The sequence below is a fragment of the Cheilinus undulatus genome, linkage group 7, assembly GCF_018320785.1.
Source record: "Cheilinus undulatus linkage group 7, ASM1832078v1, whole genome shotgun sequence".
Taxonomy (NCBI): Eukaryota; Metazoa; Chordata; class Actinopteri; order Labriformes; family Labridae; genus Cheilinus; species Cheilinus undulatus.
Window position 1 is genome coordinate 25339324 of NC_054871.1, and position 27562 is coordinate 25366885.

Genomic DNA, 27562 nt, shown 5'->3' on the forward strand with positions numbered 1-27562 from the left:
TGAATGAGGAGAGAGAGAGACAGAGCTGGAGTATGAAGCAGAGAGCAGCTGAGTGGGAGGGTGAGCATATGGAGATAGAGTAGTATTTCTATTAAAGGGACAGAAATGGTTACTTCAGAGCCATGATGAAGTCATGAAGTCTCTTATTTGTAGCAAACACTGAATTTATATTTCACTCACATTTATTTCTCTGTTGTGTTATTCTTACTGCTTTTTTGGTAATGTCACTTTTGAGGAATCAGGCACCAAATTCACTGTTTATATACATAAACGCCTATCTTGTCTTCAAGGATTGCCTCACATTGAGGCAATTAATCAAGAATGCCACTGTAGTTGTTTTTTTAAACATATGAACAGTAATGATCTTAATGTCTGAGTTTTCTCTTGGATTAGTGAAGCCAGAGTAAAGGGGAATTGGAGTCTTTCCCTGCATGCACAGGATGAAAATTAAGTAAAGAGGGCCACTCCCATATGAAATGAATTTGTCACTAAGATACCAATGGCTGAATTTCATTTAATTTTTTGTTACTGTTCAATGGACACCTTAAAAGCACTTTGATTTTTCCATCCTGAAGTATCTTCTTTTAGCTGTCAAGTATTTAAAAAATCATGAGCTCATTATAGAAATGTTCTTCCTGTTAGCATATTCAAATCATATCTTTTACACTCCTCACTGTAGTTCTATTTTATTTTGTATGCTTGGATGTTTTAGTTTAATAGTTTAAAACATATTTAAATACAGAACATATTGGGATTGACCATAAACAATTGAATACTTGATGATTTATTTCTAAGAGTCTGAATTGTAGTTGAACGCCTGAATATCAAATTATTGATGCGATAAAAATAACTCCTACTTTTTCAGAAATCTCCTGAGATAAACAGCATCATATTAAAATGTTAAAGACATTTGGTTTATCTGCAGTTATTTTCTGTGCTATTTATGAATGGTTCGCTGAATTTTTCTCATTTTTTAGAACTGCTCTTTATTCTACTTTGTGTAAATGTTGCTGACAGAGACTTGTGTTTTATTTTAATGTGAGAGAATCATTTTCAACTCGGGTTTATCTATGTTTATTACACATTCTCTTGGGATTATAGTGGTCACAATAACTTAGGCATGCAAGAGGTTTTGTAATTCAAACTATTAGTCTGCCTTTTCCTTCTATAGTTACCTCCAACAAGGAGATTATGTGATTGGCAGGGTTTGTTGGTTAGCAACATAACTCAAAAGTTATGAATGGATTTTGGTGAAATTTTCAGGAAATGTCAGAAATGGCATAAGGAAGAACTGATTAGATTTTGGGAGTGATCCGGATCACTGTCTGGATCCAGGAGGGTTTTTTACTATTGGGAGACAGGGCAATGGAGGAGGTCTGCGCTCTCCGAGTGCTTTTCTAATTGATGATGAGTCTACTATAAGAAAAAATATAAATTATCAGATTTGATTTTGTAATTCCTTAGTTTGGTGACACCCCTGATATGTACACAGCAAAATTAACCAGTCAAACTCCTTTTATGTGTAAACCTAACTGGCCAAAAATTCTAGTTCTAACTCCGTTATTGACAACTTTTGTATCTCTCATCAATCGTTTGCCATAGAGCACATTATCTCATTGCAACTGTTATGACTGATCTCAAAGTCTGCTATGTGAAGTGTCCCTCAGTTTTACAGAACCCTATTCACACACATCCATAGATGTTCACCCACCACTGATACAGCAGTGGGTGCAATTTTTGGGTAAATGTCTCGTCCAAGGACACATCACCATGTGAGCACAGAGCCTTGGGGTTAAACCCCTGACCTTCTGGTTCAGAGAAGACAGACTCTACCTTCCAGTGTTAAGTGTGGCAGCTAATTGAGATGCATTCTTTAGATTAAAAATGTCTTTCAGTTTTAGTTACATTTTAGTTGTTTCCACTCTTTACTTTTACTCTTAATTTACAAAAAAAATGAAAAATATAAAGTTTTTGTCCAGCTTTAGTCAAGAAAAGGTTGTTATATTTAATCCTTAACCTTCATATGTCAGCCCTGTGATTGACTGGTGACCAGTCCAGGGTGTACTCCGCCTCTTGCCCAATGACAGCTGGGATAGGCTACAGCTCGCCCATGACTCCCAGTGGGATAAGCGGTATAGAAATGGATGGATAGTCTCCTCTCTCTCTTGTAAAAGGTAGTTGAATAACCTTTTTAGTCATACTTTTAGTGTGCCAAATTAGTACTGCTACCTACTGAGCCACAGTCACCCTCAAAAGTTAAATTCTCTCCCCTAAATAACTTTACCTTTACTTAGTTATGTCTCGATAAGTGGATAGAGCAGTTGATAGAGTTGGAAACAGGAATGACACAATGGGGAATTCCATGCAGTGAAAGAGCCACAGGCTGCTGGAAATGGGGCGCAACTGAACCACTGGGCCATCCGCGGCCCAAATCAGTGGCTTATAACGAATAAATATAGTGACACAAAAGTTAGGAATTATAGTTACACCTACTAAATGACAACTGGCTTATGTTGTTATCTTATTCCACACCTTTAAGTTTTCAAAAACTAGGCTGACTAAGGTCACATCAACAAGAAATGCTTTATTTATTGTAGTTTTGTTGAAAGGAAATTCCATTTTGACCCTTTCTTAAAGGGTACTCTATATTAAAGTACAGTAATGCTGCAATGTAAATACAAACAATAGGTCTAACAATATCTTTATTTGGTGAAACATGAACTATTGTCTTTAAGGAGTTTGAAAAGCTTGAAAACAAATATAAGCAGTCCTTGTTAAATGCTATTTACATTACAGCGATTGTATCTTCTTGTTAATAAAGCCCACTTCAGATGTTCTTCCAAAGTTAACGGTAATAATTATTTTCATACAGTATAAAGTATCTGGAACTGTCAACTAGCACTGAATCTCCCTCTCTAAGTGCTTGTAGAAAAGTGCTCGCAGTCGTTATAGGGGAAAAAACTTGACCTTTTAGACAGACTATTTTTAAAAATTTTTCCAAACAGGACTTGTATCTCATGCAAACAACATGGATGGATTTCATACAGGAAAATTTAACATTATTCCAACATTTGTCTGAATTCAAACTGACATCTCCGAATGCAAAAAATGCACTGACGAACATCTTGTATTAGCAAGGTTGCACTTCAACACTAAAACATTCGGTGTTTTATATTTGGGCTCATCACATCCGTTCAAAAACAAACCACCGGATGGCTTTACTCAAACTTGATTCCCTGGGCCAGAGGAAGATCCTTGCTGTAGTTTATTGTGCAGGTGGAGCGCCTCATGTACTGCTTCCATGAGTCGCTGCCGGACTCTCTTCCACCTCCTGTGTGTTTCTCACCACCGAAGGCTCCTCCAATCTCAGCTCCGCTAGTGGGAATGTTGACATTCACAATGCCACAGTCGGAACCTTTGGGCCCAAGCCAGCGGAAAACCCGACCCAGATCTTTGGTGAAGATGCTGCTGGACAGACCCTGCTTGACCTCATTGTTCCAGGCGAATGCCTCCTCTTCCGTCTTGAACTTCAGGACGTAGAGAATGGGGACAAAGGTTTCTGTATGGACGATGGGAGCATCATGAGGCAGCCCTGTAATGATGGTGGGCTCCACGTAGTTTCCAGGACGGTCCATCACCTTACCTCCACAGACCAGAGTGCCTCCCTGCTGCTTAGCCTGCTCAATGGCCGCCAGGTACTGATCCACGGCTTGTTTGGTGTGCAGAGGCCCATACAAGGTGCTTGGATCCCAGGGGTCCCCAATGCGGACTTGTTTGTAGGCCTTGGCGACCCTCTCAACCACAGTGTCGTGAACACTCTCGTGCAGCATTAGCCTTCTTGTTGTGGTGCAGCGTTGGCCGGCGGTTCCCACGGATGCAAAGACAGCAGAGGGTACAACAAGATTGAGGTCTGCATCCTCAAACACGATGATGGCGTTGTTTCCACCAAGCTCCAGAAGCTTACGACCAAACCTTTCCTGCACCATCATGGCCACCTGCTGGCCAACATGGGTGCTGCCAGTGAATGACAGCAGATCAACACGTTCATCCTTTGCCATGGCTGTGCCAATATCAGCGCCTCCACAGGTCATGGAGCAGATGGCGCCAGGCAGGTTATTCTGCTCTAGGACTTCGGCTACAATCTTTGTAACTGCTACACTTGTAAGAGGTGTGGTGGGAGCTCCTTTCCAGAGGCAAACATTTCCACAGGTCAGAGCAATGGCGTTGTTCCAGCCATAGACAGCCACAGGAAAGTTAAAGGCAGTGATGATACCAACAAGACCAACTGGGTTCCACTGCTCTATGAGGGCATGGCCAGGTCTTTCTGAAGGCAGGATTGGGCCACCAATCATTCTGGACAAACCAACGGCGTAATCACAGACATCAACGTATTCCTGAACCTCTCCCACTCCCTCAACATAGATCTTGCCCATTTCTAGAGACACCAGGCTGCCGAGGACTTTGATCTTCTTCCTGAGAGCATCTCCAATCTGCCTCACAATTTCCCCTCTTTTAGGAGCAGGAATATCTGCCCACATCTTCCAAGCCTCCCTTGTCTTCTGAACAGTTTCTTCATACTCTGCCATAGTGGCCTGGGTTACTCTGGCAATTGGCTCGTTGTTGGCTGGACAGTATGAAGTGACGACTTCCCCGCTGCCTCCCCAGCTACCGTTGTAAACACCAGGGTTGTCTTCAGACAGACCAAGCTCTTTCAGCCAGGCGTATTTTGGCTGGTTGATGAGTAGACCCGACATGGCTGCTGACTGCTGGTAGTGGACAGTTCGTAGTTTATTTCTTAAGACAAGCCTGCTGTGCCGGGCAAGGGTCAGAGTGAGGCAGTGCTGCATGGGTGCTGGAAAAAACAAAGTTAAAAATTAATTCAGACAGTATAAAAATGTGGGCAGAAATTTACAGGTAATTATTAACAGAAGAATCTCACCACAAAAATCGTTTTGTTAGATTGTCCATCATCTTATCTTTCATACAGCCTTCACCTAGTAATAGTTTGTGTCTAATAATTAAAGGCAATAAACAAAGAAATAAAGCAAATCCTAACATTTATGAAGTCTAATCAAAAGTTTATCAAAATTCAATCTTATTCATTTAAATCAATCTACTATTTTTAATACAGGTTTCTGCTCAGTCCTTTAGCAATCTTAAAATAAAATTTATTTAGAAGTTGTATGTGTTGTGTGTTCATCCGAAACAGCACATAGTAAACACATGCCAGAGAAAATGAGAACAGTCAACAGGTGTTGACCAGAGGCATGCAGGATAAAAATAGGAACTTTTGTTTTTACTCCTTATCTATGACTCGATGTTTTTTTCATTAACCACTTTTGGTATTAGACATTCTTATTAGAGCTTAATGAATATTTAAGTAAATAAAGAGATTAGTTTGAAGAGTTTTGACTTCTTGTTAATAATTTATCACTATGGAAAAATAATTCCAAGACAGCCATTGATTAAATCATGTGTTTGAATATTGTACCTAGTTTTAACCACCAATTTTGGAGTTTAATTCAAGTTTTTCATTAAGTTATACAACCACTGGTTTCCTCAGACTTCTAAGCGGCCAACAAGAAGTAACCTAGCCATATCCACCCCTCTGCGCTTGCGCACTTAATCCAACTTTGGATAACCACGAGGCAGACTATCGTCTTAGAAATTCATGATACAAAGGGAAATACCACACTTGCCACCGACTAATTCGCTTAATGTGAAATAGGTCTACCATCTAAGTTTTCAAATGCATATTTCACTTGTTGCTTTGCCATTTCAGTACTTTTGCTGTGACATGATATGGTCGCCAAGATCAGACAATCTTTGGTCTTAACGACCGTGACTCAAGGTCCTGCAGTTTACCATCAATAACATAACTCTTCTGTTAATAGTCTGCAATTACACTGTCTGCACAGTGGGTTTAAGTGGTTAAATATCAGTTTATGCTACTTAAAAGATTAGTTTTCCACTCACGTTGATATAAAGTCCGCAGGGCCACGTCCACTCCACGGCATGGAAGTACTCACAGCTTTCAGACACAACGTCACAAAGCTGACGCGGAAGTACTGATGCTGTGCTTGATGCTGATTGGTCCGCTGGCCCTCCACAGTGTGGCGCCTGCTTTGTTAGACCGATCCATGCTAACAAATTCCCTTTGTTGTGATTAACCATACAGCGGGTATTCTTCTGAAATAACTTCTCCTAAAAGTTGGTGTTTAGATCATTTGGAGTATGAGTGGCGGAGTGTATGGAGGCGGTAAGTGCGTTCTCATGTTTAAATAAAGATAAACAGAAGTCCACGCTCTCTCGTTTTCTAGCATTAGCTAAATTTATAGCTAGCTGGCTATGCTAGCTTGCTAACATTATAAATGATACTACGGTAGTCCATCGCTAGCACAATGGCTTAAAATTGTATAAAATTGCTCTGTGTAGATGTGTCCTGCTGTGGTTTAAGCTTAAATTGCGTCTATGAAGGCATATAAACTAATCACGCCAGTAACCAGCTAGCTAGCAAGGAAATGAATGGAAGTGAGCATACTGTCGTTTTGTATTTCGTTAACGACAACATTAGATTTGATAGTGATAAAGCCTTATATTTAAAATGATTTAACACTGATTGAGTGATGGAAGAAAGGAATTTATAAAATCTAAATCGGCATTTTGTCTCTGGTTAAATTTACAAACTTTAATGATGATTCTGAATTTGATAATAATAAGGATCGTTGCTTTGGCTGCCTGCAATAAACACTTCTAACTGGTAATTATGAATTAACAAGCAAGTATAGAAGACAATCGGATCGTTTTGCAGTCTTTAAAGAGCAGTATTACGATATGATAACACTGTATTATACATAGCTTAAATTCCTGAAACAGGCAAACCAGAAGCCCAGCTTTTGTATCAATTTGTTACAAAATTTGTTAAAACTGCTTTATCATTCAATCAACCAAGTACAGATAAAATCAAAATTTAGATAAAACAGATAAAACATTAATTTTCAAACTGCAGAAGGTACAATATTCTTTTAACCTGAAATGTGTGTCAAAAAACCTGGTTACATTTTATTAATTTTTTTTTACAGCAGAGATTTTATGCTCTACACATCACACAATCATTCAAGTGTGTTTTTTAAAAATGGTTTACAAAAAAAAAGGATAGTAACTGATAAGATTTTACTAGTTTGTGCCATTATCAATTCTTTCCTGTGAGTTTTCTCTAGAGTCTAGACTATACAGATTTTAAATGTTAATTATTTGAGTCTTTTTCTCTCTGAACACAGAACAAGATGCATGCCACCTTCAGTGACACGCACACTTCAGTTACTGGCTAAATTCAACAGTTCTGAACACAAAAAGCCTTCAATATTAAGTATTTGGAAGGAAAACATGCTTAAATATACAAAAAAGATCTTTTTTTGTTGGACATGTCGCAGTTAAAATAAACCCCTTTTGCTCTTCAACCTCTGAACTTGAATTAGAATACCATACTACTGCTCAGTTTCTTTAAAAGATAAAACTGTTCAGTAAATATACAGTAAGTTAATATTGTAGTTTCTGGATCCTAGCTCTCTGGAAGTATTAAAAGAAATTAAAATCATGAACTAAATTAACAGTTCTTGTGCAAAAAGATGAATGCCTTGCATAAAATCCCTGTTCAGCAGATACTGCATGTCACACTGTTGCTTGTTTTTTTTTTAGAAATGAACCCACACTTCAACCACTTTGACCTGTTTTTCTTACTATCCGTCATGTTTACTTCCTTGACGTCTCTGTTCTTGCTTTCATTACTGCCTCTCGCAAAACTGCGTTTTTCAAGGCCCCTGGGAGTAACATTTTGATAAGTGAATCATGTAGTTTAAGTGTAAATGATGTCGATCGATGGAACGGTTCTCAATTCCCATCCCTACAAAAAATCGTACTTTCCCCCTTTTTTTCTTAGTTTTTTCTTCATCAAAATGAGAAAGATATAAAAATGATCACTCCCTCTAGTACAACAATTCATATCAAGTTTGCAGTATGAGTATTGATCAGAATACTCAATTACTAAATTACTCCATTTACTATTGTGTTAGTTATTATACAGAATGATTTAACAGTTGTGTTTATTGAAAAGTACGTAGTAGTAAAGTAGTTAAGTCCTAGCACAAATCCAGTGTGGTTAGTACACATATGTGAAAAGTTGTGGTTAATGTGGAACAAAGACTATTAAAATACCCCTTTTGTCATAGAACTTATCCAAAACTAAGTTATGACGCGCTGTTAAGTAAATACAGATTAAAAAAGAATGTCTACTGACACCTGGCCTCAACGCTTCAATTGAAAAAAAAAAGATAAAATACCTAAATTTGAATATCATCCACTAAGAAAAGCACAAGATTCAAGTTTCCCCTGTTTGGCATTCTGAAGAAACAAGTTTTTTAAAGATATAATTCATCCTAAGAATAAAATATGGGTTGCCATGTTAATGGCAAACTATAAGGTAACTAAGTCAGTAAAGGTATTAACATAATGTTCTTTTAAGGAATTCAGCCCTAGTCAATGCAAATAAGTGAACCATGCTTTGTGTCAGTGTTTGGAAATGAATTTCAAATCAGAACTTTCACTGTCATAGTTGTGAAATAATTAAATTATTGTGAAATTATATAAGTTAACTCTTTTTATTCCTTCAGATGAGGTGGGGGCTCTGGTGTTCGACATTGGCTCGTACACCGTAAGAGCTGGCTACGCAGGAGAAGACTGTCCTAAAGTAAGTGGATCACTCCAATGACCTGATTAACTATGTGTTTTTTCTTCTTCCTCTGTACATCTTCATCTTTCCTCTGTGGGTCCCTTATGGCAGGAAATGAGGGCTGTCACCCTGGAGATAGACAGCATGAATTGAGTTCAGATCATTCTCGAATACTTCCTCAGATCTGATTTGTCTGTGCTTTAGTTGGAGATCTTTTGTAAATAACAGTTTCATAATGGAGATGTCAGATACAGAGGATGGTTGATTGATTATACTCATTAGTTTAAGTACAGTTTAATGTGCTCTTTTATCATCTGCGGTTTGTAGATCCAGTTTTTCTGACTCCAGTCTTTCCACTTCCATGCTTTTTCTTGTGACTGCTCATACGTATATTTTTGTTTGAATAGTGATCAAAGTATGCAGTAGTAGTAAAAATATTTTAATTCTGAAAATGACAGCGCCTGTTATTATTTTGGAAGTACAATATTCATAGTTTGGTTCATAGAACTTTGGAGAAAGGTCATCAGGTTCTGTAACAGATTCTCTTCATTTAAGTAGTAGTCAAAAAAGTGAGATGAGTTCAGCTCTGTTGATAGAGCAGGCACCAATATATACAGAGGCTGGAGCCCTTGCACTGGTTGGAGGTTCAGATCCCAATCCTCTCTTTATAACTGCCCTGACAGTAAAGCCCAACATAATCTTTAAAAAAGAAAAAAGGGACACTAAGTTCAAAGCATAGCATGTTAGTATGTGAGCACTCGAAATAGTGTATTTTTACGTGATGACTTTAGACTTTTAGAGTTGCTGCAATACGCTTTTTTTCACAGACAGTATATTGACACCTCACCATAACCAAAAACACAAAATACATAGATTTGACTTACAAGGAATACCGAATAAAAGGGGGGCATAACTGGTGTAATTCCTGTGATTTATAATTTAGACAACTCAAAAATAACAGTTGTAAAGAAAAGCTGTAAAGCTATTTCAGTACAGAACAAGATCATGTACTTTTGTACATTTCAAAATAGATGTGATTGTTTTTCTTTGGAAGTTAGAAGAGTGTTACATCAGCCCACGTTTCACAAAACTGGAAAGATTTTGATTCACGGTAGGGATGAATTTTGTTTTCACATGTTTTTAAGAGAAGCTGAGCCCCACACCTGGACCTTTATGAAATAAGGATACCTTGCTGTCAAACTTACTATAAACTTTAAGTGTTTTCATGGATAAATTCTCAACAGAATAAGCCTTACAAAAATTGTGTAAACTAACCAGTTAGTGCTTTATTATGATTTCATTTAATATTTTCAAATCTAATTTTACAACCTCAATGCCGACAAATCTTCCTCTTTGGCACCCAGTCCCCATGTTGGGAGCCAGTGGTTTAAATTCCATCAAACTCTTCTTATTGTAAACCAGTATCAATGAGGTCATGTTTCAACTTGTCATGATTTCTTGTTTTGGCTTGGCTCAGGCGGACTTCCCCACAGTGATCGGTGTGACGCTTGACCGAGAAGATGGCAGCACACCTATGGAGACAGACGGTGACAAGGGCAAGCAGAGTGGCACCACCTACTACATCGATACCAACCAGCTGAGAGTACCGAGGGAGAACATGGAGGTCATGTCTCCACTAAAGAATGGCATGAGTAAGTGTTAAGTTGTGATGTAGAAATAATTTATGCTATTAAATCCAAATATTCAATCAAATTTCATAAATATTTTCATGCATTTTTACCATCTTAATTTGCCATTTTGTAAATATTTTGGTTGTATGTCAAGATCTGTTCTACTAAACAATAGTGCTAAACTACTAAGGACAGCTGTTATCCTAAATAAAATAACTTAAATGGCTATTTGATCTGTGGTTATTTGATATTTGTCTCATAAAAAAAAGTTATTTCCCACACTGCAACAATGACTATTGTTTTTTTCATCATGAACAAGACTGTTTGTCTTTACTTATTCATTTAGTCTATTAAACAGGATAGCTTTCTTTGGAGTTTCACAATGTTGAAGCTGTGATTAGTGAATGTGTGCCTTTGTCTTTGATTAATCAATTAATCAAAACAGATGTTGATTAATTTCTTGATTCAATCTGCACAAAATATCTATAACATAGCACATTTTTTGCTTCATATGCCAAATGGTAAAGATGTGTTGGAGCTCTGTTAACTAAGAAGTAACAGGGACAGCGGATGTGAAACACGCTTCATAGTTAGTTATCCGACCTAGGCGCTGACGCTCATCAGGATCTGGTCCAGTGGAGTTTGGCTGTGAATCTATTTAGAGACGAGCGTGACACCAATCTTAATCGCAGAAGAACTGTGCTGTGGGACCTCCAGCTCCCTCTGAGGGCTGACCTGAAACATCGGTGCCAGCTGCTCAAATTATTATCTAAAAAAGCTCATCATAGCTCTATTTTCACCATCATCCGACCCAAATCAGTGCGCATAGACATTATCTGTGATGTTGTTTTGTTTTGACTAAGCCTATAGACTCCAATAAAGTAAAGACATGAACACACTTGTTACAGGACTATCTCAGACTGACATAAATTCAATCCTTTTTTCTCACTTGTATGATATTTAAACTTTAAGAGTCAGAAGAGATTTAACCTTTGACAAGTCATGCCCTCCTTTTCTCCTTTTACAGTTGAGGACTGGGACAGTTTCCAGGCCATTTTGGATCACACGTACAAGATGCACTTCAAGTCTGAACCCAGTCTGCATCCAGTGCTCATGTCAGAGGCATCAGTGAGTTAGCACCTGTGGGAATATGGGGTCTCAAAGACACACCAGCAGCTTTTTCTGTTAAAGTACACATGCAAGATGGTGTAAAGTCGCTTTAATTTTTAATCGCAGTCAGATGCACGTATGCACGTAGTTATACTAATAAAGCTGTGCTGTTAAGATTTGGACCTTTTTTCCTGTACTTTGAATACATATTGTTAAAATGTTAATTTTATTGACTTGTTTGTGTAAGGATTCATCTAAATATAACCAATACTTGTCTGAGGTTTTAATACCATGCAAATATTCATCATATTCTTCCTAGCTTTGCTGGTACTGCCAAAATGTTGCTTTCTATTTCATTCTAAGTTATTTTTAAAAGAAGTTAAAAAGTTTTTAAATGTAACTTGAAGATCAGATCAAAAAGCTGCAAACATTTTGAGGTGCTTTGCTTTTCTCCACCACTTTATGATGATGTTTTGCTGACAGTACTCGTGTGTTTTGTGTCTGCAGTGGAACACACGGGCAAAACGAGAGAAACTAACAGAGCTGATGTTTGAACATTACAACATTCCTGCCTTCTTCCTCTGCAAATCTGCTGTGCTGTCTGCGTATCCTTTAATATTTCACCTCACAAAAGGACGAGACAGAGATGATATGTTTTAACTGTCCCCTTACTGGCTGATAGTAATAATTAGAGTAAAAGCTCTGAAACAAGTATCTTATAATAAGTCTGCATATGTTATGTCTCAGTTTCCTTAACTCTGCATGTTTAAGCTTTGCCAATGGGCGGTCTACGGGATTGGTCCTGGACAGCGGAGCCACACACACCACAGCGATTCCAGTGCATGATGGTTATGTCCTTCAGCAAGGTGAGATATCATCCAGACATCAGGTTTGGAAATAAAAGTATTAAGTTTATTTGTATAGCATATTTAAAGCAGTTGTTTACAAAGTGCTTTGAACAAGTGAACACCTGCAGAGGCAAAGAGAAGATGAGCTATCTGCAGGCATTAATTTGTTCATATACAATCTGCCTAAGAGATCATTTTTAATTGGATAATCTTAAAGCCTGTACTGGTGTAAGAGCTTATTTTCTGTGAATTATGTTGCCATCTGCTGGTTGGAGCCTGCTCTGAAAGTCAGGCCAGTGTTTCTGTAGATGTTCACTTATAATGAGCTTCTGCTGCCATATGAACTGTTTTTGTGATTTACAGCGAACATCAAATTTATCTCCCATACTTCGGTCCTTTATTGTTAAATGTGTGCCATTTAAATATGTTTTCAGGTTTAAAAAGGGGGAGATGTTATGTATTATGGTATGCATAGTTAAAATTTATTCAGTTCTTTTGAGCTGTTTTTTCTTTTTTACAGGAATCGTCAAATCTCCTCTGGCTGGAGACTTCATGAGCATGCAGTGCAGGGAGCTTTTTCAGGAATTAAGTGTTGAAATAATCCCACCTTACATGATTGCCACAAAGGTAAGATCTTTGTGTCACAGGTTCAAATGCTACATCTTGAATAGTCCTCTACAAAGATTCGGCTCATGTTACTCATGTTAGAATTGGAAAATTTTTAATTTTTATTCCTAATTAAAACTTTGACTTGATGAAAGGCTGTGTTTTAAATGTATGATTGACTTGTCAGTACAGGCTGTTCCATTAAATTAATGTTATTACATTAAAACAAAACCTTGAATCGGAATAATGTAATGCTATATATATTAACAATCAGATGTGAATACATTAACATACTTTGTAACATTAGCTTTGATTCTATTGCTTTTAATTGGTTTTATAGCTATTTTAAAAGACTGCAGTATGTAAAGGCGCAATCTGAGTTTTTATCTTTATCAAAAGGAATCCCACAAGGATCAGTTCTGGGAGTTATTTTATTTACTATCTATTATTAATAATGTTATTTCCCCCTTGACAGACTTTAATTTCCACCTTTATGCTGATGGTGTTTTAAAAACTCTGCTGAATCTGCACAGCTGGCCGTAGAGAAACTGCAATGTGCTTTAAGCAGTCTTCAGCATGCTTTTATTGCTCTGAAGTTGTTCTTTCTGCAAGCAAAACAAATTTTATGATCTTCTCTAAAGCTAGAGATATAGGTTTTAACAGCCATCGCTTTGTATCTCAGTGTCATTGTAAAATAGGGAAACCTCAGTGATTTTCAGACTGAAGTATAGTTTAAATGATAAATAAATGTGATCCAGTATAGACTGGCTGATGCTGAAACATTGAGTACATTGGTCCAAGTTTCTAAATCAGATTAAAAAAAACCCAACAAAATTACAAATAGGATTTAACCTTCCCCTTTACTTGTTTTTACATGATCTGCCTAAATATTCTGCATTGCTCTTGACTGTTAACTTCTCATATTTTTGTTATCCCAGGATGCAGTGCGGGAGGGAGCTCCAGCCAGCTGGAAGAAGAAGGAAAAACTACCTCAAGTCACTCGCTCATGGCACAACTACATGTGTAATGTAAGAAGCAAGCAATATGACAAACATATGGTTTGATTTGTTTTGTGTGCATCGTGTTTTTTATTTGTGTGTGCTTACTTGTATTTACTTCTGTTCACAGTGTGTGATCCAGGATTTCCAGGCATCTGTTCTGCAGGTTTCAGACTCCCCATATGATGAACAGTAAGAGCTTTGTTTACAACCTCATATCACATTTGACAAACATTACGTAGAGTCTAGACATATAGTTTATAGTTCAGTCTTATAAGCTTTCCAAAATTACTTTAACAACATTTATAATGTTACACAAAAGTTAACATTGTCCCAGTTGTTTCAATGTCAGTCCTGTCTAGAAAAAATGAACTAAACTCCCTCTCTTTCCTCAGGGTTGCTGCACAGATGCCCACAGTGCATTACGAGCTGCCAAATGGCTACAACTGTGACTTTGGGGCTGAGAGGCTGAAGATCCCCGAGGGGCTGTTTGACCCCTCTAATGCCAAGGTTTGTGCTTTAATTTCAGTTTACAGGTCAGCCAAGATGTTAAAGATGTTATTGGTATTTTACTGTGTTCATTATGAGTTTTTGGAAATATAATCTTAAGTATGAATATGATATCCTAACATTAGGGCTTGTCAGGAAACACAATGTTGGGGGTCGGCCACGTGGTGACGACCAGCGTGGGAATGTGTGACATTGACATTCGGCCGGTGAGTAAAAAGATGTTTCAAATACTGATTACTGTGTTATGGTTCTAGTGATGGGGTGGTTGTTTTGAGTCATTTGAAAAACTTATGTTTAACTTAAATCCATCAAATGATTTTCTTCTGATGGCACAGCTAAAAATGGCATGTTCAATTAATGTTAAAGGTGCATACAGAAATTTACCTCATCAGAAATATGGGCGAGTTTTTGAAGAGGGATTTTAGGCCAACATTCCGCTCCAATTAAAATGCCAACCATGTCTTTTTTCTTGTAGTATTAGGACTGAAACAATAAAAAATAATTCTGACTTTTCATAGCAATGTTTTACTCGTTTGGGTCCTGGGGGGCTCAGCTTTTCTCAGATACATATGTGGGGGCTTTGAAGAAAAAAGTTGGGAACCCCTGGAGGAATAGAAGCAAATGCAACTTGTGTTGTAAAGTACAATTAATCGTGTGAATAATTTTTAAAGCTCTATTTTTGGGGGCTTTGCCTTTACTCTGAGGACAGGACAGTGGATAGAATGGGAAATCAGAGAGAGAGTGGGGAAAGACATGAGGGAACGGAGCCACAGTTGAGATTCAATCCTGCACTGGCAGCTTCCATTCATGGGTTGTTACCTAACCACTAGGCCATGTAATCTATGCTCTGATGTGTATATTGTTTAATCACTTTTGTCCTTTGATCTCAGGGTTTGTATGGCAGTGTGGTGGTGACTGGAGGAAACACTCTCATCCAGGGCTTCACAGACCGACTGAACAGAGAACTCTCCCAGAAAACTCCTCCTGTGAGTTTTCAGCACCACCACATATTCTGATCAACACTATCATCTGAGGCTTAAGTTGATAACCGATCTATTCAAATACTTGTCTGTGTTTTGCAGAGCATGAGGCTGAAATTAATCGCCAACAACACTACAGTGGAACGCCGGTTCAGCTCCTGGATAGGAGGCTCCATCTTGGCATCACTTGTAAGGAAACTCAGCAGCTTAAAGTTACACTGGATTTCATTCTTTATGATACAAAACCATTTTCACACAGATTGGATTTAAAACTGCATCACAGCTAATGATTTAGCCCTTTGAACATAAATCCATCACTTACATGTGGCTGAAACATGGAGATTTACAGGAAAATGTCTCGTACCACTGTGGCATTGACATAGACGCATCATTAAAGAACCACTCTAAAGCAGTTAAGCTTTGTTGAAACTATTATCCCCTGTAATTTATTCTTTATCGTTTTTGTCAGGGAACCTTTCAGCAGATGTGGATCTCCAAACAGGAGTATGAAGAGGGAGGAAAGCAGTGTGTTGACAGGAAGTGTCCTTGATTTGCCACCTAACTGTCTCCACCACTGTCTTTGCCAACAACTCAACATTGCGAGTCACTCACCTCTGACCCTGGACTCAGGAACGTCTACTGATGATCACTCTTGTTTTGTATCATTTGTTTTTTAAAAAAAGTTTGTCCCTAATCTGCCCATCTGACATTCGTACAACAATCAGATATGGACATAAAGTAAACGCTGTCACTGAAATGAAATGAAACATGGTTTTAGCTCCTTTTACATCCAGTTGCCTTATTTTTCAGAAGCATTAGTGTTTTGTTGAATCCTTAAAAAAAATAATGATAATAGGTTTTCTTTGAACTTGATCGTGCTACCCACTGTCCATAATTTTTTTTTTTTTCCAAACTAGATACTCTCAAAATGGTCTCAAGGCCATTAAATGAGGACATGCAAAATAGTTTTTGGATCCCACATGAAAAAACGTGAATTTGCTTAATGCTAGGTTTCTGCAGAATGGTGACCGGATTATCTTTGGTGATTTGGAAGGACAACGTTACTGTTTAAGGGGAGTGTCTTTTGTCCATCTGTGTCTTTTTTTTTAACGTTCTAAGCTCATTATTGTTACAGACCTGTCATTTCTCGCCTGTGGTGATAGGTGTCAGCTGAAATAAATCTGTATTTAATTTTCATTTTGACTTGTTTTCACGTGGTCTTTAAAAATATTTTATTAATTTTTATTAAATTATTTCATTTTCTAGTTTGTGACAAACATTCTATAGTCCACCTCTAAATACATGAGATTGTTTCCCTTCTATTATGGGTCTCTGTGCATGAAAAATCTAGTACGAGTTGTTTGACATGAAAATAGAGTTACACTGAAGTGACAGTAAATGATTACGGGAAAATTATGAAGTCATGAACCTCAAATATCCATTGCAAGTACTTATGAAACTGAAGGAAAAATTGATATGAGATGTATTTTAATAAGTATGAAAACAACGACCAAACAATTGACAGTGACAAAGTATAATTTATCTTGGAGGATCGGATTAAAGCTGCACAAATACACTGAAAAATCTACACAGCATAAGAGGTTCAGGCCTTCTGTTAATTACCCTGGTCAGAGTCAGACCATTGTTAACATCATATGATGAGAAGGCCTTGAGTGTGAACAGATGTCAGGCTAACAGCTCTCAGAAACACAGACTGTAAACTGCTTCAGTTTCATGATGCAGTAATTTTCATGTGAGGAAACTTCTCCTTAAGTTTGGTCTCAGTGTCCCTCTTCATATTAGCTTTCCTGGCCTTGTCTCTGAGATGTTTCTCTATGCGCAGCCTGCAAGAAAAAATTGTAAATCATTCATGCATAACTGAATTACAAAAACATTCAAACTACACATGAAGGGAAACAATCCTGTATGAGTGTTGTATCCTACCTTATGTAGGGGTCAACAAACTTGGGGGTGTAGAACTTCTTTCGCTTGTATCGCTTATTCATGTACCAAGGAATAGCATACTCTTTGAATCGATACCTGAGGGAAGAAAGATCAATGAACGAGGAATGCAACTTTCAGTATTTCCTTTTCCACAGTGGGACACTTAAAATTACTTTCAAGGCAAACAACAAACCTAGGGTAAAAAAAATCCCAAATCAACTTTGCCTTGGCTGAAGAAAAAAGTGAAGACAAGGTATAAATCGTAAGTGATTCTTCACATAATAAACCTGACGATCTGAGGGTAAGCGTGTCAGTGGCACTGATAAATTTGTATTTTTCTAATTTTGATTTTTATTATTTCCTTCAAATACCAGCAACAGCAGTGTTAAAAATTCTACACAGATCACTCATTGCTTATAAATCACAAAATTAACAAACCTGAAACATCAACACAATCCAATCAACAGACAGTACACCTTGAAGATATCTGCATGTATGATCATGTTCTGATACAGTCAAAAATTTAGGTAAATGAGTAACTAAGATAGCATAACACTGACAATTACAACAGATGGCAAAATCAATAATAGCAACAGGACATGATGAAAACAAGAACTAATGATAAATGTATAAAAAATGGACAATTTCAGTGCCTAATCTTAAGGGAAACCATTTTTATTTCCCCACCAGCCTGTTTGCAGGTGACTTTGAATTAAATGGACTTGAATTTCATGGGTCTGAGTGTCCAATTTTCCACTTATTTTATAAATCAGCCATTTGAAGGACATGTTTCTGATAAGGCTATGAACCATCGAGTAGGCTGGGTTATTCTGCCACATCCAGTGTCTCAATTTGCCCAGGACACTCTCAGCTGCAGTGAGGACAGCCTTAAGCCTGTGTGCTATTTCCCACCTATTCTCTCATTCACTTTGAAGCTATTCAAGAGGCATAAGGCAGGTGTAAGAATAAGATCTATTCCTGGGGTCAAAAGCTCCACGTGGTGTTTTAAAGAGTTAACCAACAGAGTGTAACGTCTCCATAAATATATCCAAGTTATAATCCATGTATTTTCTGCACTCACCAGTAAACATATCCAAATACGTTCCTCCTCCATGCGCCTGGTCTGCCTTTCTCCTGTCCTGTCTGCAGCAGACGCAGTGCTGTCTCTCTCTCTTTCACCACTGTCTCAAGTCTAATCATTGACCGCTCAACCTGGTAGAAGATTAAACCGTAACATTTACCAACATCATCAATAGTGCATGTGGAAAGAAAAATGTGATTCTTTCAAAGTTTTGTCAAATAACTAGCTCAAGTTGTTGTATCCCATCCATGTGATTCTTTCAACTGAATTGGTGGATTTGTTATTTTAAGATGGTACCAACCTTCTTTAGTCTTTCTGGACTTGGCATCGCAACCCTTTGCCGTTTTGCTTCCTGCTCAATTGTGAGCAACATGTTCTTTTCTTTTAACAGCACATACCTGTGACAAAATGACAGTATTACACACATCTGATAAAAGGCAACACACAGTTAAACACAGACATACAGTGAACACAGCAGTCCTACCAAAGTGCATGTAGATCTTCATTGCTCTTTGTTCTCAATTGTTTGGCAGTCCATGGTGCACCTAAAAATAATGCAAACCAAAAATGTGACATGCTGACATCATAGCTGTAGCTGTAACATGTAAGGTGTTGAAGCCACATGTACAGGATATGTCAGGTTTGTACCTGACTTCACAGTGGCTTCTCCCCAATTCTCAGGAAGGTCAAAGAACTCTTCAATTCCTCTTCTGCTAATGGTGGTATGAAGGGCTCGGCATTGAGACACGGAGCTGCTGGGACTGAACCGAGAGAGGGCGACAAATGGAGACTTTTCCCTAGGGAGTAAAATAGCAAAATCTTAAGGCTCAGTCCATTTAGTATTTCCTGCAGAGGACACTTCTTAGGATAAACTGCAACAAGTTTCTTCTTCAGCAAGCAGCAGAGAAACATAAAACAATGAAAGCATACTTTCTTAAAATGTTCCTCATTTTCTTTGTTTGCTACTTCCTAATTTCCTCTATCGACTAGAACATTATTCAAGTGCATGTTTGTTGGCTGTTTAATTATTCATCTACCACCAAAAATGAGGGGCATTATTGCTGAGGCTGATAGAAACTTTTCTTATACTACTTCGACTACTTTCTAATACTTAACTGATACATCAGCTATAAATATAACGCCTAGGATAATGTCACAGTCAGTCCTCCAGATAATATGAGGCTTCACACTTTATTTCATGTCCGGACAGTGTTTCCAAATTAGATGCCTCCCTGTCAGGACGGCATTTTGGGACAGCGTTTCCAAATGAACACAGTCCTGGACGAATGCAGGTGCTGCAGAGGAGCCACACGGTGATGTTTACACTAGATTCTTGTTGTAATACATCTACTATTTGCAGAGGGCTTACCTGCATTGTATAATATTAAGTTTTAATCCTATAACGCCATATAATTAATTGATTTGATTCATAAACTTGGACGGTGGTTTGCTGAGTTTATGTTGTGTTACATATCTGGCCACTGCAAGCTTACCTGTGCCATCTCCGCCTGGTGCGTTTACTGTACATCAAGCTGTGAGCTTGTAATAAGAAAATAAATTTGCACATTGAGCCATGTAGGCCTGTAAAGTTTTCCGCTTTTTAGACCAACTTTGCTCTGGTTATTATCCAGCTTTCTTTCTTGAATATCACCTTGACTGTCTTAGGGATTAACAAGGCACACATGGAACCAACGTTATGCTAGAGGCGGATGAGAACAACAAAGCTGCAAGAGCCGAGTTTAAAATGAAATGAACGGACAAATGACTCGCCATGTGAGCTATGAATACCAACAAATGTGTGGTAAAGTGAGCAAAAGACACCGTGAAAGAAGGTCGTTACAACCATGGTTAGTTGACAGAGTTAGAGGACGAATACACACAGAAAAAAGACACCGGCCACTGCTGGAGCCTCGAGATATGTTTAAGAAAAGCCGTCATGTATAATTGAGAAGTACAACCAGCGTTAGCTACCTTACCTCATTCAAAACGCCCCATTTTCACCACTGACACGGCTTCTTACCTGTTAAGAGTAGACTGGTATTTGCTCAAGATAGAGGTACATTTCTGTGCATTTACAGTTGAGGATATCCTACAAACATTTTGAAACTGCTTGCAAAGTGTCAAAACGCGTCCTGTCGTAAGGGACGCCGCCATCTTTTCCGTAGTCCCTCCCACATTTCCCATCATGCACTTTTTTTCTGCTAAACGTGTAATTTAATTTTTAAAAATTGTGTTCTTTATAATTTGTGTATGTTCAGCTTTAGATAATTTGTCTACTTAAAAAAGATATTGAACAAAAATAAATCAAACAACGCTATATGACCTCATCAAATATGGCGATTTCCGCTTCAGCCTTTCATCAACCAATCAGAAACCGTGTTGTTGAACTGTTCTCCCACAGTAGCAATGGTGGGGATGAGCATTCTCAGGTCTGCCGCTGCATTTGCAGCCAGACTGAGTCCCCTGAAACCTGGAAATAATGCTGTTAATATACTCAACCGAACGATCCCACGAACAAATAAAGGTAAGAGACATTTCGGCCGTTGTGTGATAGAATAGTTTGGCTCTAAACGTGGCCGTCTCTGTTATGACCTTGTGCAGGAGTTGTTAGCTTGCCAACAGCTAGCTAGCTGGTGGCGACTACTCTGCTGTCAACAGAAAGTCGGGTAGAACTTAGACTAACTAGAGAGTTGCTCAGCTTTATTTAACTTACTCTGTGAGCTTTAATTGTTATAGTGTCGGTATAGGATAAAGTATCAGCACTTTTGGGGGTTATGGGGTTAACATAGCCTTTGAATGACACTGTTAGCACCCCATGTAACGACGTGATAACTCCCATACAAAGTGTAGAGGATTTATTGTTATCCTTTGAAGAGAATCATTTATACTATCCCCCCTTTTTTTGATTTACATATTGGAAGAAGAAGTGTGAAATGTTGGCATAGTAAGATGTTGATATTAACGTAAAACTGAAGCGCTTATGGTTTATTTATATTGACTCTGAACATAGAAATTATTATCTTTGGCTGTGTGTACATCACATGTTTTCATACAAGGTAGTAGATGAACAAAGGCACTGAAAAATCTGGTAAAATTAAAAGATGTAAAATTAATGACTATAAGATCACAATGTCAAAATGGCATTGTCAGTCAGCCAAACCATAAGCCAATCTGTTTATTTTTATTTTCTCAAAAGACTATGTCTATGTCAAACTATGTCAATGAGACACTTTAATTAAAAGTAGGTGAACAGACATCATTGTTACCTACCTTGTTTTGCAGTTGCTGTTCGTTGGGGTCATGGAAAGAAAATGTTTGTCATCAAACCCTCTGACTACTATGACAGGAGATTTCTGCACTTATTGGTAACTACTGCAACACTATTTTGTTCCTTGCCTGTGAACATTAAAGATTACACTGAGTGAGAAAATCTACGTGATCTAAAAATTTTCCTTTAAATTCAAACTACTTTGCATACAGATAGCAGCTAATTCTGTCCTGGATTGACACCCAGGCTTGAATCATGCAGAGAAAGAACCAGGAACATATGCAATTCATTTTCTGTCATCTCAATTTTTTTCGTAGAAATATTATATCCTGCTGACTGGCATACCAATGGCAGTCATTATCACAGGAGTGAATGTCTTTGTTGGTAAGTGGTCTTTATTTTTGTTTTGTCTTAGTGCTTATTTTGATCATTCAAGTCATCCTTTTGCAAACTACAGTATATCTTTGTCCAATATGAGACCTGAAAATCTTCTGCCCAACCAAAACCCTTCAACAACAAAAATATGAGACTTAGATATTTGCCTTTCATTTTTCATAGTTTTATCATAAATGGGATTCAGATTCAAATGCTTTGCTTTTAAATACATTTACATTATCAGAAAGTATTTGTGGGGTCACCAAGAACAATCAATGGGCCACTTTCATTTATTTTGTTTTAATTAGGCATCCACAAAGTCAGTTCAGTTTCTTTTCAAATATTTATTTCCATAAACATACTTTTTGCCCAGAAACTCTCTTCACTTAGCATCAATGTCTCTGATGAGTTTTTTTTTTTTTAAATCAGGAACCATGTGGCATAGTAGAATGTTTAACGAGTTTCATCAGTTAATCCAACACCAATTAAACTGTGACATCGGCTGTATACATCAAACAAAATAAATGATAAAAGGTGACATAAGCTAAAACTTCTAGCTGTGCTTTGTTACTTCTGAGACTAAAAATAATATATCATAAAGTATTTTATGACCATTTAAAACATGATTAAGTTATATCTATGATTTTTAGTTATTGTAAATGACTTCTCGCAACCCTTTACGGTACCTTTGGGGCCCCCTGGTGGGCCTTAACCTGCACCTTGCCAAGCACTGATTTAAGTATTTGATTTAATAGGTAAGTTTACACAAGCTACATGTTGCTTTGAGCTGAGCTTGTGTTTGTTTTTTCCTGTAAAGGTGAGGCTGAGCTGGTTGAAACCCCAGAGGACTATGTACCTGAGCACTGGGAGTACCACAAGGTAAAATGTTTTATGTGTCACTAATCTGTGCCACAAAAATGTGTAAGTAGGCACAGCAAATGCTCAGCCAGTTTATAATTTTGTGTAACTGAAAACCCAGGAATTGTTCATTTGAATTAAATACATTTATAATCATTAGAAAAAAGTCTTATTGGTCACTTTCTCACACTGCAGCACCCCATCACAAGGTGGATCGCGCGGACCTTCTATGATTCACCAGTGAAGGACTATGAAAAGATGCTGGCTGCTATTCAAATAGAGAAAGAAAAGGCAGACATGAGGTGAAAGTTGGTGTTTAATATTCTGAAGAGTGAAGGCCAGAAAGCAGTTGTGATACAGAGGAAGAAAAGTAGTTAATACAGTCAGTGTATTACTACAGTCAATGTGCTGTAGTATTACTGTCTGAATACATCATGATAACAGCATAATTCAGTATTTTAGCCACTGTATTTAAAAATATTTTCAGTCTTTTAAAACGTATCTATATTATTTGACCGTATCCAGTAGCAGTTTCATTTTTCTGATTAAATCGGCTCATATCTATGCCGTTGTTCTCCAAGTAAATATCTTAATAACACATGTCCAGTTGCTCTAAAGCATTCACGCAGTAGAGTGGTAGTTTGCTGCCAACACAACAGGTTTTGTTATTCTAAGGATTTCTGTCTGAAGCAGATCTCTCACAAATTTGCTTCACAGTTAACTGAAGGAAAACTGAGCTTAGTTAAACCTTAAAAACAGGATTGAAAGCAAGAATGGCAAATTATGGGCATCATTGCCACATATGATATGCTGTGCTTTGACCTTACAAAATGAAATTAAGTATCCAAGCTAAAAAGAAGGTCAGATTTTGCTTTAAAATACTTTTCATTTCTCTTTTTTGGAAAAGTGGGCTGGTATTTAGCTTGTTAGAAGAAAATAAAGAGTAGTGTTATTATACACAGTTAAGGGATTTATGTCTTTTGTTTTCCATTTCTAAAGCAACATTGTAATATTTAACTGCCTGTTTGTTGTCAACAGACTGACTCAGTTGGAGGTGCGCAGGCAAATGAGAGAGAAGGGTGACGGCCCCTGGTTCCAGGTGAGCACCCTCAACAAGGAGCTCATCGATTACCACCCCAAAACCAGACCTGACAATTAATCTGGATGTTTTTGCCACCTGTACATCATGCCGATCAATCTCACTGTTTGTACATTTTCCTCGTATGCGTAAATAAAATATATATACTGAATCTTTTGTCCTCAGGTGCTTTATGTCAGGCTCATGCCGCAAAAATGTTTGACCTTAAACTGGTTTAGTTCTTCAGGTCTTTGTGTTTGGAAGGAATAATTTATGTGTGATTCCTGTGACAAAATGCTACCTGTTCAGGTGGTACACTGTCTCTCTTCCTTTATATGCTGGGATATCTCTTCCTTTATGACCCTAGAGAGGATTACCTGGTAGTGGATGACTATTATTGCTCACATCATGTCAGTTTATTGATTATTTGTACCTTATCTGATTTTAGCAGGGAGAATGCACTGAGACACAATGATGAACACAGAATCTATCAACAGTAATGAAATGGAGAGCATCGTGGTATAAGGCATGCGATGGCTTTAAGACAGGAGAAGTTAGTCTAAAACCAGCAAAATTGTTGCCTGGACAATCTTTATTTTATTTTTCACTGTTAGGCAGGACTTAGGCTATGTTCACACTGCAGGCCTTAATGCTTAATTTGGATTTTTTCTCAGATCTGATTTTTTTTGTTTGCCTGTTCACACTGCAGTCAACTTTCAGAAGCTCAGATATGTATCTGATTTAGAACCACATATGAAAGTGGCCTGAATTGGATTCAAATAGGTCAGATTCAGTGTGACTTGCACTGTTCACACTGTCAGAAATAAAATCAGATTGGAGTCACATTTGAGCAAAAAAAAAAGATTCAGGTCACTTTCAACTGCAGTGTGAACGTAGCCTTATAACACTTAAAGAAATAAGCCGATGCCTTACTTTCCCAACTTAGTTTGAAATGTGAGACCTAAAAGACAGATCCTGATCAAACCAGATGCCCAGGTATTTGAACTATTGGACACATTCATTGTTTACGTCATCTAATAAGGTCAACAAAGCATGAATGGGCTCAGTGATCCGTCTAGAGAAAACCATTGATTTTGTTGTTGCAAGACTGCCTATAAGGAGGGAAAGGTAAAAAAAAAAATGTGAAAGAGTGGCAAAAGAAGTGACAAAAATCTTTTAGAAGTGGATAGACATGGCAGAAATGGAGAAGTGTTAAAAATAGTAAAAACAGCAAAAATGGGCCAAAAAGGCAAAAACTAGCCAAAAAGAGTGGCAAAAGCATAAGAATGCTTAAAAGTAGCAAAAAGTGTATGCAAGAAGGTGAAAAAGGGAAAAAATGTTTTTTTTTTTTTTTTTTTTTTTTTAAAGTGGAGAAAGAGGGAGAAAAGCTCAACAATTGGCTAAAAGCGGCTAAATAGGCATCAAGGGGAAAAAGGTGAAAAAATGCAGCATTAAAAGTGGCAAAAGGGGGTGAAAAGTTGTAAAAATGGGTTTCAAGTGGCAAAAGGAATAGAAAAAAAGAGGCAAAACAGGTTACCCAATAATAGTTTGACACATTTTTTAGCTCCAAATTAAGGTTAGTGTTGGCCAGGACCCTAGCAACAATGCTACTGGTACAACAAACATACTTTGATACTATCAATAAACCACAACTAGGGAGGGCCCATTCTCTGGGTTTTTCAGGGGCTCAGCCAATTCTGTGGGAAGGCCTGCCAGGAGGTTCAACATTAGTTTGAGATGAACAAGAGCTTGCTGAAAACAGTTAAAATCTGTCAGAAGCTACAAGAGGGCTTGACTGTTGGAGGGTGCAGTGGAGTATAAAACTGAATGATTTCAATAAAGATTGATTTTACAGTTTGCAATTTGCCCTCCAATGTCATTGATATGAAGAGTAAAAAGAAGTGGCCAAAGGATGGATGGCCCTTTGCTGACCTTTAAAAAGGGCGACTTAGCATTATCTACAACTACTGCTTACGTTCTGTTTAATAAATATTTGAGAAACAAGTTGCATGCAGTCTGATCAAAACCAAGAGAAAACAATCTACTGAACAGGGTGGGGTGGTCAACAGTATCAAATGCCTTGGAGTTTGGACACATCATGTCAGTGATTGTTTCCCACTGGATTTCAGAAGAGGAGCAGTGATGTGGAAAGAAAATGAATGGAGACCACTATTATCCTCTAAAGCCTGTTGGAATTTGGTATAGTGCCCTGGAAACCTGGGTTTTTCTATGCTTTATATTTTGTCAAGTCATTTTTGTAGTTTTTGGAGTTAGCGCGAGTGTCCGCCTGGTGGCAGCACTGTGCACGTAATGATTGCCAAAACAATGGGCGATATGGTGGTAGAAATAAACAAATTCTCAGTCTTTTTGGTAAGCGTATGAAGTCAGTCCCTTCCTAAGCTTATTTTTAAACACGGCCTCCACAACTGTTCTAATTTTGAACGCTACAAAGAAACAATACAACAAACAGCCCATTCAACAAAAAAATTTCACCAGATGACATCGGAGTAATGACATTTTTCGATGGACTTTTAGCATACTGCAGTAAGCAGCTGCTCTTAAAGAGCTGCTCGTATATTTTTCCTGGATCCTGGACAGGGAAATATGGTGTAGTAAGCGTGGGTGGCTTTATGAATCATCCTCAGAGGTGGGAGGGGCCCATCTGATAAAACATCCCAGTGTGTTCAGTCAACAGTAGCTGCTGAAATTTCTGCGCAGGTCAAAGAATTTTTTATGCGAGGAAATCAAAAACAAAAGACAACAGATGAAGAGCGGTCTCCATGCACTACAGCCTGTGTAGCAACAGCCAGCCAGCCTCCACCCCTCTGTCATTTTATTTTTATGTTTTTTAGCGTCACATCCCCCTGGCCGGAGGAATGTAGAGACGGAGAGCTTTAAAAATAGCATCCTCTCCTCTGACAGCGCTGCTTTGGTGGCTCCGCAGCACTGTGGTGCGAGAAGCAGGAATGCGAAGATGGCTACAGACCTAGGAGAGCTGCTGGTCCCGTACATGCCCACCATCAGAGTACCCAGGACAGGAGACAGGGTTTTCAAGAGCGAGTGCGCCTTTTCCTTCGACACCCCTGTAAGTGCCAGTCTCATAGACTCACACGCCGAGACGTGAGCGTGTTGTTTTCGGGTTGAATGTGCGTGGCAGGCTGACGGTCTGTCATGCCTCGGCCAAACAACACACGTGAACCTGCTGTTATGTTTGTGTGTACCCATGGCCGCCTTCCTCATGAACTTGAAGACAAATTAAATAATTAAATGTTGTTTACATCCCATGGGAGAGGCATGGAGGGGTTTCCCTTTGTGCAGGGGAGGGGTAGACCATTCAGTTCAGACCAAATACCCTTTAAAGCGGTAAATACGCATGCTAACACACCCGCTCTAAGCTGTTAATTTGTTTCAAATGCTTTAGCAGCGCTGCCAGGTTAGCTGCAGCTGCTCTGTGGGGCTAAATAGTGAGTTTACAGCCACCATATGTTATTGTGTTATATTTAATCTGGTAAAAACTCGGCTCGAATCTGCCAGGTGTATTTAACTT

The 27562-nt window shown here is 38.2% G+C and overlaps 5 protein-coding genes across 10 annotated transcripts in view; 3 read left to right on the forward strand and 2 right to left on the reverse strand.

Moving 5' to 3' along the window:
- Positions 1 to 2569: 2569 nt before the first annotated feature.
- Positions 2570 to 6073, reverse strand: aldh7a1 (aldehyde dehydrogenase 7 family, member A1). The gene is made up of 2 exons (XM_041792226.1): positions 5977 to 6073; positions 2570 to 4852 (listed from the first exon to the last, which is right to left on the reverse strand). Exon 2 carries the CDS (start codon positions 4845 to 4847, stop codon positions 3219 to 3221), a length of 1629 nt encoding a protein of 542 aa, XP_041648160.1. The 5' UTR covers positions 4848 to 4852; positions 5977 to 6073; the 3' UTR covers positions 2570 to 3218.
- A 31-nt stretch (positions 6074 to 6104) lies between these two features.
- Positions 6105 to 16608, forward strand: actl6a (actin-like 6A). Its single transcript, XM_041791845.1, has 14 exons — positions 6105 to 6259; positions 8670 to 8746; positions 10206 to 10380; positions 11387 to 11487; positions 11977 to 12074; positions 12241 to 12335; positions 12838 to 12944; positions 13862 to 13951; positions 14052 to 14113; positions 14317 to 14431; positions 14557 to 14637; positions 15322 to 15417; positions 15514 to 15600; positions 15881 to 16608. The coding sequence occupies exons 1-14, from the start codon at positions 6235 to 6237 to the stop codon at positions 15959 to 15961; spliced, it is 1290 nt and encodes a 429-aa protein (XP_041647779.1). The 5' UTR covers positions 6105 to 6234; the 3' UTR covers positions 15962 to 16608.
- A 274-nt stretch (positions 16609 to 16882) lies between these two features.
- Positions 16883 to 20594, reverse strand: mrpl47 (mitochondrial ribosomal protein L47). Its single transcript, XM_041791846.1, has 7 exons — positions 20457 to 20594; positions 19085 to 19233; positions 18921 to 18981; positions 18738 to 18834; positions 18437 to 18567; positions 17356 to 17451; positions 16883 to 17255 (listed from the first exon to the last, which is right to left on the reverse strand). Exons 1-7 carry the CDS (start codon positions 20588 to 20590, stop codon positions 17144 to 17146), a joined length of 780 nt encoding a protein of 259 aa, XP_041647780.1. The 5' UTR covers positions 20591 to 20594; the 3' UTR covers positions 16883 to 17143.
- Positions 20595 to 20823: 229 nt separating this feature from the next.
- Positions 20824 to 24187, forward strand: ndufb5 (NADH:ubiquinone oxidoreductase subunit B5). Its single transcript, XM_041791657.1, has 6 exons — positions 20824 to 20960; positions 21719 to 21801; positions 22022 to 22088; positions 22897 to 22958; positions 23133 to 23239; positions 23976 to 24187. The coding sequence occupies exons 1-6, from the start codon at positions 20843 to 20845 to the stop codon at positions 24094 to 24096; spliced, it is 558 nt and encodes a 185-aa protein (XP_041647591.1). The 5' UTR covers positions 20824 to 20842; the 3' UTR covers positions 24097 to 24187.
- A 2544-nt stretch (positions 24188 to 26731) lies between these two features.
- The window catches only part of usp13 (ubiquitin specific peptidase 13), a 42427-nt gene continuing 41596 nt past the window's right edge, over positions 26732 to 27562 (forward strand). For 5 of the 6 annotated variants that reach the window (XM_041792268.1, XM_041792269.1, XM_041792270.1 and 2 more), the window contains exon 1: positions 26732 to 27100. In XM_041792268.1, the coding sequence (XP_041648202.1) occupies positions 26990 to 27100 (111 nt within the window). In that variant the 5' untranslated portion in view covers positions 26732 to 26989. The remainder of the gene's footprint in view (positions 27101 to 27562) is intronic. The other variant, XM_041792265.1, reaches the window with a different exon arrangement.

Excerpts from the sequence above, each read along its gene's own strand:
- ndufb5 (XM_041791657.1), top strand. The coding sequence starts at position 20,843 with ATGGTGGGGATGAGCATTCTCAGGTCTGCCGCTGCATTTGCAGCCAGA. Across the intron at positions 20,961-21,718 it reads GATCCCACGAACAAATAAAG|TTGCTGTTCGTTGGGGTCAT; the intron begins GTAAGAGACATT and ends CTTGTTTTGCAG. Across the intron at positions 22,089-22,896 it reads AGGAGTGAATGTCTTTGTTG|GTGAGGCTGAGCTGGTTGAA; the intron begins GTAAGTGGTCTT and ends TTTCCTGTAAAG.
- actl6a (XM_041791845.1), top strand. The coding sequence starts at position 6,235 with ATGAGTGGCGGAGTGTATGGAGGCG. Across the intron at positions 12,075-12,240 it reads AAATCTGCTGTGCTGTCTGC|CTTTGCCAATGGGCGGTCTA; the intron begins GTATCCTTTAAT and ends TGCATGTTTAAG. Across the intron at positions 12,945-13,861 it reads CTTACATGATTGCCACAAAG|GATGCAGTGCGGGAGGGAGC; the intron begins GTAAGATCTTTG and ends TTGTTATCCCAG.
- aldh7a1 (XM_041792226.1), bottom strand. The coding sequence starts at position 4,847 with ATGCAGCACTGCCTCACTCTGACCCTTGCCCGGCACAGCAGGCTTGTC.
- mrpl47 (XM_041791846.1), bottom strand. The coding sequence starts at position 20,590 with ATGGCGGCGTCCCTTACGACAGGACGCGTTTTGACACTTTGCAAGCAG. Across the intron at positions 18,568-18,737 it reads GTCCAGAAAGACTAAAGAAG|GTTGAGCGGTCAATGATTAG; the intron begins GTTGGTACCATC and ends ATCTTCTACCAG. Across the intron at positions 17,452-18,436 it reads GTATTTGGATATGTTTACTG|GTATCGATTCAAAGAGTATG; the intron begins GTGAGTGCAGAA and ends TTCTTCCCTCAG.